The 18,362-nt window shown below is 35.8% G+C and overlaps 1 protein-coding gene across 1 annotated transcript; it reads left to right on the top strand.

The window, feature by feature from the left end:
* Positions 1-1,481: 1,481 nt before the first annotated feature.
* Positions 1,482-14,876, top strand: RBP2 (retinol binding protein 2). Its single transcript, XM_039344690.1, has 4 exons — positions 1,482-2,587; positions 7,148-7,326; positions 10,600-10,701; positions 14,455-14,876. Exons 1-4 carry the CDS (start codon positions 2,515-2,517, stop codon positions 14,506-14,508), a joined length of 408 nt encoding a protein of 135 aa, XP_039200624.1. The 5' UTR covers positions 1,482-2,514; the 3' UTR covers positions 14,509-14,876.
* Positions 14,877-18,362: the final 3,486 nt, after the last annotated feature.

The raw sequence follows: 18,362 nt of genomic DNA, 5'->3' as shown, positions 1-18,362 counted from the left end.
CAAGGTTCTCAAGGAACTGGCAGATATGATCTAGGAACCACTGAACTATATTTTTCAAAGATCCTGGAACACAGGGGAACTACTAGAGGGCTGGAAAAGAGCTGATGTAGTTCCCATCTTCAAAAAAGGGAAAAAAATGGATCCAGGAAATTACAGACCTATCAGCCTGACCTCAATACCTGGGAAGATCCTGGAAAAGATATTCAAACAACGAATCAACGAATAACTAATGGCAAACAAAGTCATTACTAAAAGCCAACATGGGTTTGTCAAAAATAGATCATGACAGACAAATCTTATTGCATTCTTTGACCAAGTGACAAAATTAGTGGATCAGAAGAATGCTGTGGACATAATTTACTTGGACTTCAGTAAGGCATTTGATAGAGTAGATCACAACCTACTACTTGATAAGATAGAAAAATGTGGGGTAGACAGAATCACCACCAGATGGATCCGTAGCTGGCTGACCGGCCCTACTCAGCAAGTGGTCCTCAATGGAACTGCATCTATATGGAGGGAAGTGTGTAGTGGGGTGCCCCAGGGCTCTGTTCTAGGCCCAGTGCTCCTCAACATCTTCATCAACGATTTGGACGAAGGGATAGGTGGGGAACTCATCAGATTTGCAGACGACACCAAGCTGGCAGGAATAGCCAACACTCCAGAAGACAGGCTTAAGATACAGAAGGATCTGGACAGACTTGAACACTGGGCACTAACTAACAAAATGAAATTCAATGGTGAAAAAAGCAAGGTTCTACATTTAGGCAAGAAAAACCAAATGCACAAGTACAGCATAGGTGGCACCATGCTCAATAGTAGTAACTGTGAGAGGGACCTCGGAGTCCTAGTAGACAATCACTTAAATATGAGCCAGCAGTGTGCTGCAGCTGCCAAAAAGGCCAACACAGTGCTAGGCTGCATTAACAGAGGGATAGAATCAAGATCACGTGAAGTATTAATACCACTCTTCAATGCCTTGGTAAGGCCACACTTGGAATACTGCATCCAGTTTTGGTCACCACGATGTAAAAAAGATGTTGAGACTCTAGAAAGAGCACAGAGAAGAGCAACAAAGATGATTAGGGGACTGGAGGCTAAAACATATAAGGAACGGTTGCTAGAATTGGGTATGTCTAGTTTAACGAAGAGAAGGAGAAGGGGGGACATGATAGCAGTATTCCAATATCTCAGGGGCTGCCATAAAGAAGAGGGAATCAAGCTATTTTCCAAAGCACCTGAAGGCAGGACAAGAAGCAACGGGTGGAAACTAATCAAGGAGAGAAGCAACCTAGAACTAAGGAGAAACTTCCTGACAGTGAGAACAATTAATCAGTGGAACAGCCTGCCTCCAGAAGCAGTAAATGCTCCAACACTGGAAGTTTTTAAGAAGAGACTGGACAGCCATTTGTCTGAAATGGTGTAGAGTTTCCTGCCTGAGCAGGGGGTTGGACTAGATGACCTCCAAGGTCCCTTCCAACTTTACTACTATTACTATTACAAAATCAAAATAAAATGCCAATGAATTACACACAATACCAATAAACTAGTTAATAAATCCAGTGTATAATCCTTCCTCAAAGCCTATCAAAGACTAGTCTTCACTACCTTCTGGAAGGCCAAGCTAGCTTCTAGAAATAGGTTGTTCTGGACTATCAATGTCAAGATGGAAAATTAGTTTTTCCTAGCTTCAGGAACCCCCACTACATGAAAGTGGAAGACCACAAGCAGCTTCTTCCAGGAGAAACTCTTCAGACAGATAAACTGCAGGCAACATAGGCACTTGGAGATATTTAGGTGCCAAGTTATGTACAGCTTTATAAATTAAAACCAATACTTCAGCTACAGGGTTGATATAATACCTTGTGCTAAATGTCCTAGTTGTAGCTGTTTGAAGAAATCCACATTAGGAGGAAGAAGCAGGAGGACTGAACAAAATGCCAGTGTGATTATCTTGTCACCTTTTACTGTACCAAGACTACCTGCTTTTTCTACATCAGAAGCATCCAAAAGTACCTAAACAGCTATGTTGTAGTAGTGCATGGAATATTGGTGTGCCTATCTCAAACAGAGTGGGATTATTGGGAAGAAATTAGATGTTGCTTCTTTTAAACTGAACTGAATCAACTCGATAGCACTCCTAATAAAATTCAAACAGATGTCAAGGATCTTAGACATTTTAAAAAACAAAGAATGCAACCAAGTTAGATTTGTTAATTTGCCATTATGAAATACATATTTCAACCATATGCTTTCATAAAAAATATTGTATTGTCTTTTTTCTTAACATTTTACAAAGGTCATTGCAACATCATTTTCCTCCTCACATCTAGTTCTTCTTTGAACTTTAATAACGAACATAACGTTCTGCTTAGATTATCTCAGTGACCCTTAGACTTTATTATATTAGAAACCATAAACTACATCTGAAGAACTATAAAAAAGATAGAATTACAGTTCATTCTTTTTGGAGAACCACCATTTCATATTCCATAGCTAAACTACCAAGCAGCAATGCCTGCAGATTACAATGGGAAATGGGAAATGGTATTAAATGAAAACTTTGAAGGTTATATGATTGCTTTGGGTAAGTATAAACTTAATTCAGACGATTAAATTCTATCTTTACAATACATAAGGTACTTTGAACGCAATTGCTTAAGCATGTATTAAAATATAATCAGAGATAATTCAAATATTTTTAAAACAGTGCTTTACATCCAATGGAAGGCATATGAAGCCTTCGAATTATATGCATGCAAAGTAGTATAGATTAAAATAATTCAAAACCTAAAATTACAACAAATATTTATGTACGCTGTTTAAAAGTGTTAAAACTGCCAATCAAGACAACAGTAGTAAATTATCTTTTAATCCTACAAAGCACCATGCATCATGTGACTATTTTTATGTATATCTCTGGTAAAGGCAAAAATGGCTTACAAAACTGGGCATAGCATTAAATTAGGTGACAAGGGATGTCTACTTATTTTTATAAACTGTAGAGCTTATGAGAATATATTCTATTGATTCAATAGAATAATGGATATTGGCCAAACAGGAAAGAAGGTTGTCCCAAGGTGAGACTCCATCCCATGTTTATCTCAGGTATAGCAATCGTAGGATTCTACACGTAATACATTGACATCTGGATCTTAAATTTATTTTCAGTATTATCAATACAAGAACCCAGCAGTTAGTACATTGTGTTTGCCTTGTATTCTCTTATACAGCAGACACAATCTTAATTGAGCAATCTGCAGTAGAGATTATGGTTGCCAAATTTTAAAAAGAAAAAGCATTACTGCATTGTTCTTACTCATTTCACTTTCTACCTAATAATGAATTGCACATATATAAACTCTGATTTACTGTAATAGCTTATGCCTACTAAGGGACATCAAACAAACAAAAATTACCGTTAGCATTGAACAGATGGCTGGTATATTAACAAAACTAGTCAACTGTTAGGAGTTCCTAGAATAAATATGAGCTCTAATTCTCAGGCTGTCGGTTCTAAAGATCGCTAAGTTTCAGATGTACAACTCCTGCACATAGTGCCAGCCATCAGTGGGACAATCATTTGCAAATGTTCCCTTTTTATACATGACCTGTTGCATATTTTTCCTTCTGAACAGTTAACCAGGCAATGAAGTATTAGTATTACATCTTCACTTTTTTGACTTCTGGGACAGGTTTCTTCTTATATATAATTACATTAATTGCAATACAACAAGTACACTAGTATAATTATCAGTGTAAATATTTTCAATATTTTATCATATTTATGTATATGATGCCCTTTTTACTTTCACAAGAAAATAAAAAAGACTATAACATAACTGTGCATCAGAATAGGAAATCTGGGGGAAATATTTAAGAAGGGATGATTTTTTGTTCAGATTTTCCTCATTAAAGACAACACTAATAAATTCAGTAAAAGATAGCAAACTGTATTCATATTTTATAAGAATGACAATGTAATACTTAACAGGGTAAGGTAAAGGATGACAAAATAAGATGTCTGTATAGATATCTCTGTGTGTGTATTTCTATGGGTCTGTGGGTCTATGCACCTGTGTGTATGTAAGTATGTGTTTCTTTACATTTTAGGTCCACTAAATTGTTTCTTGGGTAGGATTGCTCTATGGCTGTCTTGGGGAAACTTGCTAGATATTTTAGCTGCAAAATATTATCTACTTTGCAAAAACATTCAGTTTTATCTATCAGATATTCTAAGCTTTCACTGGAATCTGCAAGGAGGATCAAAATGAGCAAGATATAGTTGCATCACGATTCAAGTTCCACCTCTTTAGTACTTCTCACATAGGGCTTACATCACAACATTGCATTTGCTGCTTTATGCTTTGCAATCTTATTCAATCAGTGGCAACCACTAGAGGAGGAAATGGATAATAAACGACACAGCTCTCTATCTTTGAGCTTTTGGCTGACAGAGGTGAAATACATCTTGAGTTCAAGGACGTGTTTACAACAATCTTGGTTGACTGCTATTCCCACTGATGAATTTGTTTAGCTCATCACTAGCATCTTTTACTGAAATATGACAAGAAAGAAATCAGCCCAGCATATTCTCTTTTATATTTGATCTTTTGTATACCATTGCTCTTCAAATATCCTATTCTGATCATGATCAAAATAAAGTGATAACAAAAAAGCCATTATGTAATGGAAGGCAATGATGATTAAACTACAAAACTACTAATGCTTTCCAACTCATTTTTCACAGCAAGTTCTGAACATAGTAAGATGAGGCAGCCAGTTTTGTCTAGTGTAGGGGTTCCCAACAAGGGGTGCTTGCACCCCCTGGGGGTGCGAGACGATATTCCAGGGAGAGCAAAAGCTAGGGTTTTCAAAATTATAGTGTATATGCACTATAATGGCAACAAACAATAATTTGTTTCCATTATTTCAAACTTTTCAAGGGTGTGAGAATATATCAGAAGCATTCTAGGGGTACAGGGTATAGAAAAGGTTGGGAACCACTGGTCTAGTGGTTATAGCACCAGGCTAAAAAGCAGGAGAACATGAATTTGCCAGGAAAGTCAGCTGAGTGACCTTGAGCCAGTCACTTTCTCTCAGCCTAACTCACCTCACAGAGTTGTTGTTGTTGTGGGGAAAATAGAAGGAGGAGGGGTGTTGGATATGTTCATCACCTTGAGTTATTTGGAAAAACAATAAAGATGGGATGCAAATAAACAAATAAATAAATAAATATGTGTTTCAATTTTCTGTTACCTAGATGGACATTGGAACCAGTCCAACCTTGCTCTCTCTTTCCACCCATGTGATTATAACATTCAAATACAAAGTAGATTAAGGTAGAAAAATACCTATGGAAAAGAGTTCTCCAAGCACAAAAGGATACTGAAGCTCTCCTATGTGCCTTTAATGTCTGAGTTTCAGTAATGTATTGGCCTGCTAAACAATAATAAAACCTAACTGCCTTTAATTGAGCATAATGTGTGAATTGAGCATGTGGTTTATTATTCAGGTCATGTGTGAACTGCTTATAAATGTTCCTAAATCCTTATTGCACTGTAGCTAAAGTTTAGAATTTGCCACCATAAAATTTAGTAGCTATGAGATTCTGCCAAGAGATGTGGCTACCAACTTGACTGGCTTTAAAAAAAACAGGTTGGACTGGTTCGTGGAAGTGATGGGGGTTAATGGATATTACCTACTGTTTCTCAGGCAGAAAGAAGCTTCAGTTGCAGATAGGCAATTCTTTGCTCTTGTGCTGTCCCTGATGCTCTCCATCATGTTACTTCCTTTCTGTTACAACACCTCTCTAGTAATATAGCTAAATATCTTTATTTGAGAGGTGATTAAGAAATTGTATTTATCTTGTTTGAAATCACAAAGCTTGGCATGCAATAGGTTTTGGTGTGAAAAACTGACCATAAGACTAGCTAGCTGACTAGCCAGGGAGGAGAACAGTGATAGAGAAATTGGGTGGTAATGGAATTATCTGATTGACAGAGAAAGAACTTTGCATTCAGAATCCTATTTGATAATTGTAGCTTCTAACCATAACACATCAGCACATTATTAACTGTTGTACAATTCTATAAAAGTAGGCTGTGATGACCCAGAGGCAAAGCAATCGGTTGGCAAGCGCAACAGTCCTTTAATCACTGCCAATGTTGCCCAAAAGCTTCCACATATGCTGGCAAGAGTTCAACCAATACAATATTCTCAAGACAAGACAGATAACAAGAAAACGTAAAGAGTCCTTTTAACTCTCAGCTTGCCTGCAAACTGCAAACTGCAAGGAGAGACTCAGGAATGCAGTCTGTGGTCGTGAAGCAGGAAACAAACTGGTCCAGAATTCAAAGTGTCCAGGTTAAATGCAAACAAGAGCACAATTCACAACTATGTCAAGATACCACATTTGTTCCTGGCAAATGCCCCACCCCACAGCATCTCCTTAAATCCTAATCCCCAGGTGTGGCTTGTGGAGTGGGGCGGGACGCTCTCCTCCCTAGCAATTGAGCTTGCCTCCGTTGTTCTCTCCTCTTCTCTGCTCTCCTTGCTCTAGGATCAGGTGGGGGGGGCTTGCTCCTCACCTGAACTCTGCCTTCCCTGTTCCAAACATGAAGGGCCCTGGCCTGTCTCAGCCTGCTCCTCCCTACAGTCCTCCAAACCCACAGATACCCCCTCCTATGCCTCAGCAGAGAACTCCATGTCTTCCTCGGAGTCAGGCTCCAAGGAAGGCATGACATAGCCTTAGATAATGAGATATTCTACTAATAGAAAATATGTATACATGTATGTATATGTTATCTTTTAGAGCACAATCTTGCATGTGTTTTCTTAGAAAATCAGTCCCACTGTTTTCAATGGGAATTACTTCAAGATCCTTATGTGCAAATCTGCTATCTTGAGATAAATTCCTATTCAAAAGTGGGCAGACATGGCAATTTAACAAGGGATTTTTCTGATGCATTGACCACTTCAAAATAACTTATTAAAAATCAGTTCACAGAAGAGATGTGAACTCTTTTTAAAAAGCCAAAAGTCTTATTGGGCATCTGCATAACCTCAAAAGTTTGTGTTTTTACATTTAGAAATCAAATTTAATCAGGCACATTGTTAAAATGCATATCTCTTATTTCATCTGCAGGCATCGATTTTGCTACCCGTAAGATTGCAAACCATCTAAAACAAACAAAAGAAATTATTCAGGATGGAGACAATTTCAAGACAAAAACACTGAGCACTTTCAGAAACTATGAATTGAATTATACCATAGGAGTGGAATTTGAAGAGCACACCAAGGGGCTTGACAATCGAGTTGTGAAGGTAGAAAACCTATTATTTGTTTCCCATTTACACAGCAGTCAGTATAAGTCCCTGACATTCAAGTAAACAGGTAGAAAGCAAATTAAAATGTTAAAGAAATGCTTATTTATAAAGAAGCTGAAATTTGCATTTCAGAAACTAGATGCTTTGCTAGTGCAACTATTTATTCTATATGCAAATCATGACAATTTCTCAAGCAGATGACAGCAAGGTAAAATTACTTGTTATTTGCTTTCAACTCTTCATGGTTCCAGACTGTTATATTTCCCTAGTTGACAGCCATAGACTTACTTCATAGTTTGGCACAGAGAAAATCAGATTCCTGTTAGCCACAGTAGTCACTGCTCTTTATTCTTCTAGGCTGCAGCACACAAAACATTTTACTTGTGGTGAGCAAAACTAGGTAGAACCTATTGTTTATGCAAAGTTCCTTACCCAACTAGAAGCGTTTCAAGTCCATCTTGCTATTATGTTGCAAGATGGCCCTTCCTGCGAACAAAAGCTATCCAGACTGGAAGCTGAACTATCAGGTCTGGAAAAGATAGAGAAACTAGGAAAACATTAATGTATGTTACAAGGGAAATCTAGTCTTTCCTGCTGTCTGCCAATCAACAGCCAATCTGGCCTTGGGATTCTGGGTGCTGCTTGGATTATTGATGAATTTCATAGAACGTATTGATCAGATGCCAGCAAATGTTTGTTTTATTGCTTTCACCCTGGATTAAGACAGAATAAGATTGGGAACTAAATTTCACTAATACCAGTTCCATAATGTGTAACTCTTTGCACCTGATTCTAATGGTGTCACAGGTACCTGATGTAAATTGTGGCTTATGTGCCTCTGTATCAGATCTCCAGAACAGAATAGGAAACATTACAACCACCTAATTATTTTTTCCAAGGAGAATAGAGAGATTTGCTTCTTATAGCCAACATCTTCCCTATCATCTGTGACCTTTCTGTGCCCTGACATCACAGCATGTTCCTTATAACAAAGCCATCCTTTACCAGCCCTATTCAGGAGCACAAAACTGCCACTTTGCTGAACTTTCAGCAACCTCAATTTTCTCTTTCTATCTCATTCCTGTTATGTGACTACAGGAAGAAAAAGCACCTCATTTCTTTTATAATTCTCTCTGATTTCTTATCAGGGTGATTTCTACCCAGCATTCCTATACAAACACATTGCTACTTGGGTTTTTTTTTTTTAGCAAAAGCAGGGATTAATTATTTTTAAGGGAGTCATTCTGCTTCTTTCTGAGAACCAGTTTGATCTATTGGTTAAGGGACCAGGCTAGATATCAGCAGAGTTTGAGTTCTAGCCCCACCTTAGGCATGAAAGCCAGTTGGTTAACTTTGGGCCAGTCACTCTTTCTCTCAGCCACAACATCAGTCTTGGGCAACAAACCAGTCATTTAATTCCTGTCACAATGAATTAACATTTGGTTGATACTAAAAAAAAATAGACCCTGTATTTTGGGGGAAATGCTCGGAAGAAAAAAAGTTGTAATTTCTACTTCTTCAGTGTAGAGGTGTAGAGTGTTGCCAAACCCCCATAAATTGCATAGATTTTTTCTCACTATTTTTAATCACTATTATAAACATGGCCAGCAAAAACTAATTTGGAATGGGGGGGAATTACCTCTCATATCAAGACAAATGATATCTTAAGTTTTATTGCACTTCCTATCACCTTCAGAAGAAGTTACAATCAAATACTTCCCAGTCAATACACTGGAAAGTATAGTGGATAACAAAAAGTTTCAGACCAGATGGCTAGATATCTTACCCTACTGCAGGTTTTGAGAATACAGTTCTCAAGGATGAAAAGCTTATAATTATGTTTCTCAATGTTGGCAATGTGTGGATTTTAAGTCCTACAATTCCCAATCAGCATGACCTATGACCTATGCTGTCTTTGCATTAACTTTAAAGTTTTCAGCAATTTTTTACAATTTGCTATTAAGTGCTGAAGAACTACTAAGATTATATATTATATTACGTTACGTTACATTATATTATATTTCAAAAAGTGAGATTTTTATAGGATTTTTTTTTCTTAATCCCTCCTCTTCCTCTTGGCCATTTTTCTATTCTGGCACCATCCAGATAGTTCTCCACTTGAAAAAAAAGATTACTCCTCAAGCTGAAAAACCTATGCAAGTTTGCTATATTTAAAAAGTTGTCTAGTCCAGTTCAGGTCTACAGATTTTTCAAAAATAGTAAGAAAATGAACAAAGACTCAGAAAATATCTACCAATATTTATAACATAGAAAATTCGATGAGGAACAACAGAATAAAAATCTTTTGTTCTTTTTTTTAAAAACCTTTTTCTGTCCCTTTGCCTGATGCTATTATTACTGAAATTCACCTTGAAATTTCTCTAAAGCTTTATTGCCTGTTCAGGAACTTCCATTTGCTACCTTTTCCTCTGGGTACATGAATATGCTTTGAATTATTTTGCTGCTGTTATTCTTGGCATTGGCAAAAGATGGGACTGCTAGGATTATTAACCTCTCTGTCATTCTGATGCTTTCCTAGCTGCTAGGGTCTGGAACAGGGAAGTGGTACATCACTGCAAAAATGACTGCAAAATGTTACATGGACATTCACACATAATTTCTTCATAATAAAAAAGTACAAAAGTTCAAAAATACTGATACCACTGAAATTCCTTTTTCTTTGGAAAAAATTATATTGAAATGAAGAAATATTTTGCACTGCACAAAGGTTAACTATCCTAGTAATTTGATCTCTAAGGTGGAATCTTTCTTCAAGAATTTTTCAGTTGTTTTTATCCTGTACTATCTCTCTAATAAAAAGCTGCGTGTAAAACAACTGGGAGATTTAATCATCAGTTGGTATGTCACTTTTATACAAAATAATTTAATATCTATTCTGCTGTGAACACCACCCTAATTTATTTACTGAAATAGAAATATGTGTGTGGATGTTGCATTAGTTTAAATAAAGTGTGACTTTTCTATTGGAGATTAGTTACTCTCCTCTTAAAGCAGAATCAAATTTCATATTGGTTTCCCTTTCTAGGGAATACTTCCATCATTAGTAAATTTGTATAATTTGTTTCCGTGGTTATTTCATGAATCAGGTTGAAGAGCTAGAAACATGAAACATCAGTGACAGTCTTAGTTTGCAATCAGAATTTGGGATTTTCCAGAGAGATGGCTGTATTCACTGAACTGCATTTAGTTCCAAGTTTAAATATTTCAGTTTCTAGAATGTTGCTTAATACTATCTTTTAATCCTTGAAGTCAACAGTGACTTGGGATGGTGACAAACTTGTCTGTGTCCAGAAAGGTGAAAAAAACAATAGAGGCTGGAAACACTGGATTGAAGGAGACAAACTGCATCTAGTAAGAAACAAATATGTTGATTTTCTATAATAAAAAGCTGTTCCATATCAACTCACTTTTATAAGGATTTTTTAAAGCATCTAGTATACTGTGTGTGTGTGTATATATATATATATATATATATATATATATATATATATGTATATGTATATGTATATGTATATGTATATGTATATGTATATGTATATGTATATGTATTTGTATATGTATATGTATATGTGTGTATGTATATACTGTATGTGTGTGTGTGTATGTATATACTGTATGTGTGTGTGTGTGTGTGTGTGTGTGTATACAGTCTGATAGACATTCACTGGTCTACTCTGAATTTTAAGGAATCTCTCCTTATTCAGGATTAAAGCATGAGACTCCTTTTCATGTTAAGAAATAAAATTAGTTCTGTTTGGAGTCATAGTGGGAGATGAACTATAAGCACTTTTGTTTCACCTGTCAGTTTTACTATGAGATAGCCTACAGATTATGTCAATCATAAAAAACAGCACTGAAGTCATTGAGGCCATTATAGTAACAAATTCCATTTATTTTAGGAGGAAATTCAATCTCAGAATACCCTTTCAAGTGTACCTATGGATTTTTAATGGTAGTTCTTTTAAGTTGAAAAGAGATCTTTTTAAGGCAGTCAAATATGCCTTCCACAATCAAAAATGATAGAAAAATGTGCACAGTCACTACCCAATGAACCACACTATCATTTCCTTATACCGTTTCAGCCTCATTAGTCTGCAAATCAGCAGACTTTGTACTTTTTTGAACACTTAGAAATTAATGTTTGATGGACTTGCTTCTGTTTTCATTTAATAGCCCACAAGCAATTCCAGGTAGTAATTAAAATTAGGAAAATGCTGACCAAAACTCTACCATTATTTATTGAGGAGAGTATACAGTATAGGATATTCTAGCAATGAAACCTGCTGCAAAAGATTAGAACAATCAGTTGGTTCAAGCCGCCTGGCATTTATTCATGGGCACAATCTCAATGTTCCATACTGAGGGTATGAAACTGCAATAGTTGCACATTTTTATTAATTAAAAACAAATAGCTCAAAATGCTATGGGAAAAATGGAAATGTGAAGTGGAATCTACCGTTTGTCACAATATAATTTTCCAGTATTTGACAGTAATAATTATTTTCCTCAACTTTATTGTAAGCTATGGGGAATACGATTTAATACAAGAACCCTCTTCTGTAGGCTGCAGAGAAAGCAGGTTGAAAAAAATGGACTAGACTAATACCAGACATACATCTTATCTTTAAAACATATAATTTAGTGCTGTTGAAGAAAAGCTGAATTCATATAGCTGAGTTCATAAGTGAAATTCAAACGAAAACATAGAAAACTTGAATGATGTAAAGAAAATTAAGCAGTCACCAAAGTATGAGAAACGATAAATGAGAGATTAAATAATAAAAATGTTCAAGTGACTGGTCTCAAAAATGAGGACATAGGAGGACAACTATATTTCCACATAGCTGTATTTCTGCTGACTTGGATCTCTCCCAGCATCTCTCCCTTACTAGTGTCCCCCCAAAAGCAGGCCAATGGAGGAAGTATAAAATATGACTCTCGAGCCAGCACTTTGCTGACCCTCCTGTCCTTTTCATTTGATGGCAGAGGAGAAGTAAAGCCCACTAAATGGGAAGCAGCAAAGCTATCAGGATGACTAGAAGTGATGAGTACATAGCAGAAACCATGGAGTCTTGATTTTACAGCCAGATGGGGAAATAAAGAAGTTCTTCCCAATGAATTTTGTCATATCTAAAGTAGAATCCTTGAAAGAACACCCAAAGCATAATTAATGTCATGTTTATTTCCATGATTGATTTCCATAATTAACAATGAGAACAGGGCTACAGAAATCCAAATGATGACTAGATAGCCTCAAAAAGCTATAGGAAACTAAACTTTGCTTCCAATTAGTGGCTATCCGATTTTTTGCTGCCTAAATTTGGTAACATTGTTCATCTTCACCACTGAGATCAAATTTGCTTAATGGGTTAGAAATTTTAAAAAATCATTTTTAAGCACTTTCAATACTCAACTCCAAACCACTTTTCTCAGAAGGTAAGGAAATTATTTTCAGAGGAACGTACTTTTAAATAAATATGATTAATATTGCAACTTAATGCATTAATGTTTAACATTCTTACCACAATTCATTTTTCATTAGATGCAAACATTGACTTGCATAATTTCTAAGGAAAAAGAACATCTGTATATCCTCCTACCTTCTCCCAGTTCCATTATTCAGTCCTGCTTCAAAACCTATTAAGAAGACCCATATTTTTGTAGAATAGATACAACTATTCTAGTAAAATAGTCGTAAATCCAGAGATTCTATAAACCTAGTTCTATTAACACATATACCTTGGAAGAAATAGTTGATAATTTATGTTCTCTTGAGAATTATATTAAAAAGGTACTGTAATTATAAGCTTGCAGAATGGAATTTTCAAAAAATTGGGGAGCATGATTTTCTAATGCTAGAAAAAGACAAAAAAAATCTTCGCATAGTTATCAATTATTTTACTAAATTTACTGTCACAAGAGATAGCAATATCTTAAAACTTTTTACATAGTCCACTGATAAATATAGATGCTTAGGAACTATGTAACAGACTTTCAGAAGATATGTGATTGGATAATTTGGGAAACAAGGAGCTACTTTGATGATCTTTTAAAGCTGCTTTGAGTAGTAAGATTGTGCTGAACCCTAATAAGTTTGGTAGGAATCATGTACAACTATACTATCCATATTAAAAAAAAGCAACTTTGATATTTCTTATTCAAAGTAATAATGTTCACAATACCTCTTAAAACATCATAAAATTCATAGTAGCTTCATGTGAACTGCAAAGCAATTGTGATTTTTTTTTAAAAAAAGTAAAAACACAATTGTGTTTCATCCCAGAATCATTAATTCCCTTTTACAGATAAACACTAGATAGTGATTTATTCCATTGATCTGACTGCAAAAACAAGAGCTAAAGAAAATCAGCTGCCCATAGCCCTCTTGCAATACATCATTACTGTTCTATAGCGTCTTCTCTTCATTTTTATTGCTGCAAACAAAGCCTTAAGAACCATTTAAGGGATTAATAGCAAGGTTGAGAGATTGTTACAATAACTTGAAAGATATGATTATAAAAACCTTCCCTTACTTTATACCAAAAAATGTTCCTCTATATGTAATAAAAGATATCCACATAGAAACAAGTAGCTCATATCTAAGACTGATGTCCTCTCATGATTAAAATACATTCAAAACTTGCCAATAATGCTACTGACCTACTTTGTAACACTTGCTATAACATGCCAAGTTAAGACCCACTTTCTGCAGACACATAGCTGCCTATTGGCCGAATACTATTGTACTTATCTTGTTACCTTTAAAGCCTTGCCTTTTCTCCTTTTGCAATTTCTTGTTGCTCCAGTAGTTTTAATGCACTACAGTATGTGGGCTAATAATAGACTATGAAATGTCCTACTGTTACAAAGCAATTTTCATACATTTTTCATTTTTATCCTTTTAAAAACTCAACTGAAGTGTCCAAATCTAATTACTGCCACCTGTAGTGCTTACTGGCTGATTGGTTACATAAAATACATTGTTCTTTTCCATTTAATAGCCAAGCCTCACTCTTAATGTGGTGTCTGAGTTGTTTTTATCTTTAAGGGAAGGCATGGAGTATAATAAGCACAATGAAAAAGCTCTGCTTTCTTCTTTTGTAGGAATTGACTTGTGAAGACCAGGTGTGCCATCAAGTCTTCAAGAAGACAAAATAGACTGATGAAGCTGATGTAGCTGCCACATTTGTGTTGATTTTTCTCTCTCTTTAATGATAAATATAGGAATAAAAGTTTGGTTTTTGTCAGTGATCCATGGTTTTGTTTGATTAGCAAATAATGTATAAAAATAATATTAAACACCTGCACACTTTATAAAGGATCGTTGCCTTCCAAATAGGAATTAAACAAAAGTTTTGTTCTATTTCCCAAACCTTAGAAGGTATGTTTTTCTAGTAATAGAGATATCCTCGTGCAATGATGCAAGAATTTTTTTAAAAGTTCATGCTGACAATAGTATCTCTGTATGTTTTCTTGTCTTCTTAATACATTTGTGTGGTATCTAAAATAAAGTATCATTGACTGGATTCACATATTGTACTGAGACTGTAAATGATTTGCCTAGTACCATCTTAGTAAGATATCCTAAACCTACTGCAGCTTATTTAACAAACTATATTTAAATATCCTTGTTTAGTGTAACATGTGTACCTAGCCTCCCTGCCTTGTTTAGATCTGGGTCACTAAAACACTTTCCTTGTGACAAAAATGGTTCTATAGCAAAATAAGAGGCATCAGTAATGAGATCACTTATTTAATCCATCTTCTCAGAAAGGGTTAACTCATGCTGCTCAAGGTTCTTGACATACCACAAAGCATACACTTAAATTAAGCAAGCTTCAATTATTTTGAAAATATCAAATGAGAATCTGACTAAAAGTCATTTCATATATTTTAAATTTATACATATGCTTAAGTATAAATATGCAACTTAAAAATCTGGATAGTTAATCTTCAAATGTAGAACATATGGTTATATTAATTAGGAGATAAAATTGTTAATTTATTGCACTAAATGATTATTTGTTATGATTCATGATTAATCCAGTCTGGATTCATAGAACACACTAAATCAGGGGTGTCAAACCACGGACCGGATGCGTCACGCTAAAACCGTGCCCACCCCATGGGAAAAAAGTCAATGGGAAAAAAGTCACAATATGTCGCGACACGTCACGTGACATCACGAGTTTGATACCCGTGCACTAAATCATAAACCTTGATTTATAAATTAGAATAATTGAATTTACACTATGCAAAGCAAAACTAACCCAACTACATTATGGCTTAAAATAATGTGCTAACTCAGCCAGCATATGCTTGCCTTCACAACAATATGTAACTAAAATTTAACTAGTGAAGGACACCAGAACATGCTGAATATTTCTGCAAAGATGAGTATTTTTTACTTAGAAGATTGGTTTTTGGACATTTTTAAACTGCCTAGATCACAGACTATGTTTGGTATTTCTGTATCAATTGACCTTCTATAATCTGTTAGCAGTGTTTTTCTCCAGATCTGCTGACACAGTTTGATTAGAACCTTTACTAACTTTTCTGTTGCATGCCATATTTTTGTAGATATTCTGTCAATTCTTGTATCCTTCTAATCAGAAATGCTCAGAGTGCTGATCCAACTTCATCTTCTAGTATTAGATGTTCTTGTAAATAGAAAATACCTATGTTATTTTGAATGTTGACCTCTCTGTTGTACAGAATTTCAATATATTCTTTCCATCATTGCCTGATTTTCTACTATCTGTTCTATCTGTTCATTGTCAGTCTTTAACACATCTGCTCAAAATTGGAATCTCCTTCTGAGTTCAGCTATATTTTTTAAACAATCAATCAATTTCAATGGACCTGACTCCAAATAACTCACAGAATAAAGGAAGATTTTTCCTGTTTACCTATATCTGTTTCAATCTTCAGTGTCTTTACTGATCACATTCTAATATTGTTTCTTTTCTCATGAAATTCTTTAAGTGCCTTCCTGAGGGGTTTGGGGGTTTTTTGCTTTGGCTTTTCTTTGCAATTTCCACCCTTTTCTGATATCCAATTTACTTTCTTCTGTTTTTTGATCTCACATCCATCTTTAATAATTTCTTTAATTTCATTCTATAGTTCCTTGTGTTAGCCATCCAATTCTGATTGCCATGTTGTAAAAAAGATGTTAAGACTCTAGAAAGAGTGCAGAGATGAACAACAAAGATGATTAGGGGACTGGAGGCTAAAATATATGAAGAACAGTTGCAGGAATTGGGTATGTCTAGTTTAATGAAGGGAAGGACTAGGGGTCACATGATATCAGTGTTCCAATATCTAAGGGGCTGCTGCAAAGAAGAGGGGGAGTCAAGTTATTCTCCAAAGCACCTAAAGGCAGTACAAGAAGCAATGGATGGAACCTAATGAAGGAGAGAACTAAGGAGAAATTTCCTGACAGTTAGAACAATTAATTAGTGGAAAGACTTGCCTCCGGAAGTTGTGGGTGAGATTTTCAAGAGGAGATGGGAAAACCATTTTTCTGAAATGGTATAGGGTTTCTGGTTTTCCTGTTTTTCTTCATCAAAGGCTGGATCATAAACTTCAATGATCATATTAAAAACAGTGATGGGATTCAGCCATCTTCGCATCAGTTCAGCAGAACCAGTAGCTAATTTTTTGTTGCCCAGGTCCAGAATGGACTTCCAGAAGTGGCATCCACACGGAGAACCCGTTGTTCACATATTTGAATCCAACACTAATTAAAAAGTTGTTTGCACACTTGATAATAGCAATAGCACTTAGACTTATACACCACTCCACAGTGCTTTACATCCCTTTCTAAGTGGATTACAGAGTCAGCATATTGCCCCCAACAATCTGGGTCCTCATTTTATCAACCTCAGAAATATGGAAGACTGAGTCAACCTTGAGACAGTCAAGATCAAACTGCTGACAGTTGGCAGAATTAGCCTGCAATACTGCACTCTGTGCCACCATGACTCATAAAATTGGTATTTGGTGTTTTACTATACTGTCATAACTATTCTTCCTAATTATGAAAGCAACACCATATCCTGAGCAAAAAAAAAAAAATGTAGTTTTCTGAATGAAAGTATCAATTCCAGACCATTTCAATTTATCTATGTCTATAGTCAGTTAGATAAAGATGTAGTCTTCGTTGATTCATCTTTCTTTGATCTTTCCCATATTTAGTTTTTTCATGTTCTATCTTCCCACTGTAATCCTATTTTTTTCAGCTTTGGATTTTTTTCCCCTTTATGAATCCAGCAACTAGATGTCTGGAAGCCCATAATATATCTGTGTCAAAAATATTCTTAGTTTTATGAAATACATTCAGCTCTCTCAGTAGCATATTGAGTGACTTCTTACCTGAGGGGCCCATCATCTGGCACTGTATTATCACTTTATTTTGTAGGCATTTGCTTATTTTAGGCAAATCAAATTATCTTCACACCTTAAGTGGTCCTGCTGGAACATATACTCTTGGCATGTCCTCCTGACATTCTTTTCTCGTCCCTTCCAAGAATGCTCCATTTCCATTATGAGGCAGCATACAAGACTTGGCAAGGGGTAGAGGCTTTAGAGCAGTGGTTCTCAACCTGTGGGTCGAATGACCATTTAACAGGGGTCGCCAAACAATGCAGTCCGCCATTTTTTCCCCTTTTCTTTAGCTGTGCTACTCCTTTTTAGGACTTGTCCAGGCTGTCCCTGCCCTGCTGAGCCCGCCAAAAGTCCCATTCTGCAAACGGTGCTGCACCAGTTGAGTAGTCCTCGACTTACAACTGGTTGGAGGTCGCAGCATTCAAAAGTTTGAGAACCACTGCTTTAGAGGCTGCTCTTAACAGCAACTCTGAACAGCATATTGTGAAATGGTCTTTTTCTGAGATAAATAATACACAACCTAAGAGAACTGCAGATTTACTTGATCAAGTACCTTAATCTATTGCTTACTGAGAACTGAAAGTAAAAAACCTTAGTAAGACTTTTATATTGCTTGTCATCACTGG

The sequence above is a fragment of the Crotalus tigris genome, unplaced genomic scaffold (assembly GCF_016545835.1).
Source record: "Crotalus tigris isolate CLP2741 ecotype Arizona unplaced genomic scaffold, ASM1654583v1 scf7180000017933.3771270, whole genome shotgun sequence".
Classification (NCBI taxonomy): Eukaryota; Metazoa; Chordata; class Lepidosauria; order Squamata; family Viperidae; genus Crotalus; species Crotalus tigris.
This window is presented reverse-complemented; position numbering and strand designations above follow the sequence as displayed.

Bases quoted from the DNA above. Each gene is read 5' to 3' on its own strand.
- RBP2 (XM_039344690.1), top strand. From the start codon at position 2,515: ATGCCTGCAGATTACAATGGGAAATGGGAAATGGTATTAAATGAAAAC. The intron at 7,327-10,599 runs GTAGAAAACCTA...TAATCCTTGAAG, and splicing joins TTGACAATCGAGTTGTGAAG to TCAACAGTGACTTGGGATGG. The intron at 10,702-14,454 runs GTAAGAAACAAA...CTTCTTTTGTAG, and splicing joins AAGGAGACAAACTGCATCTA to GAATTGACTTGTGAAGACCA.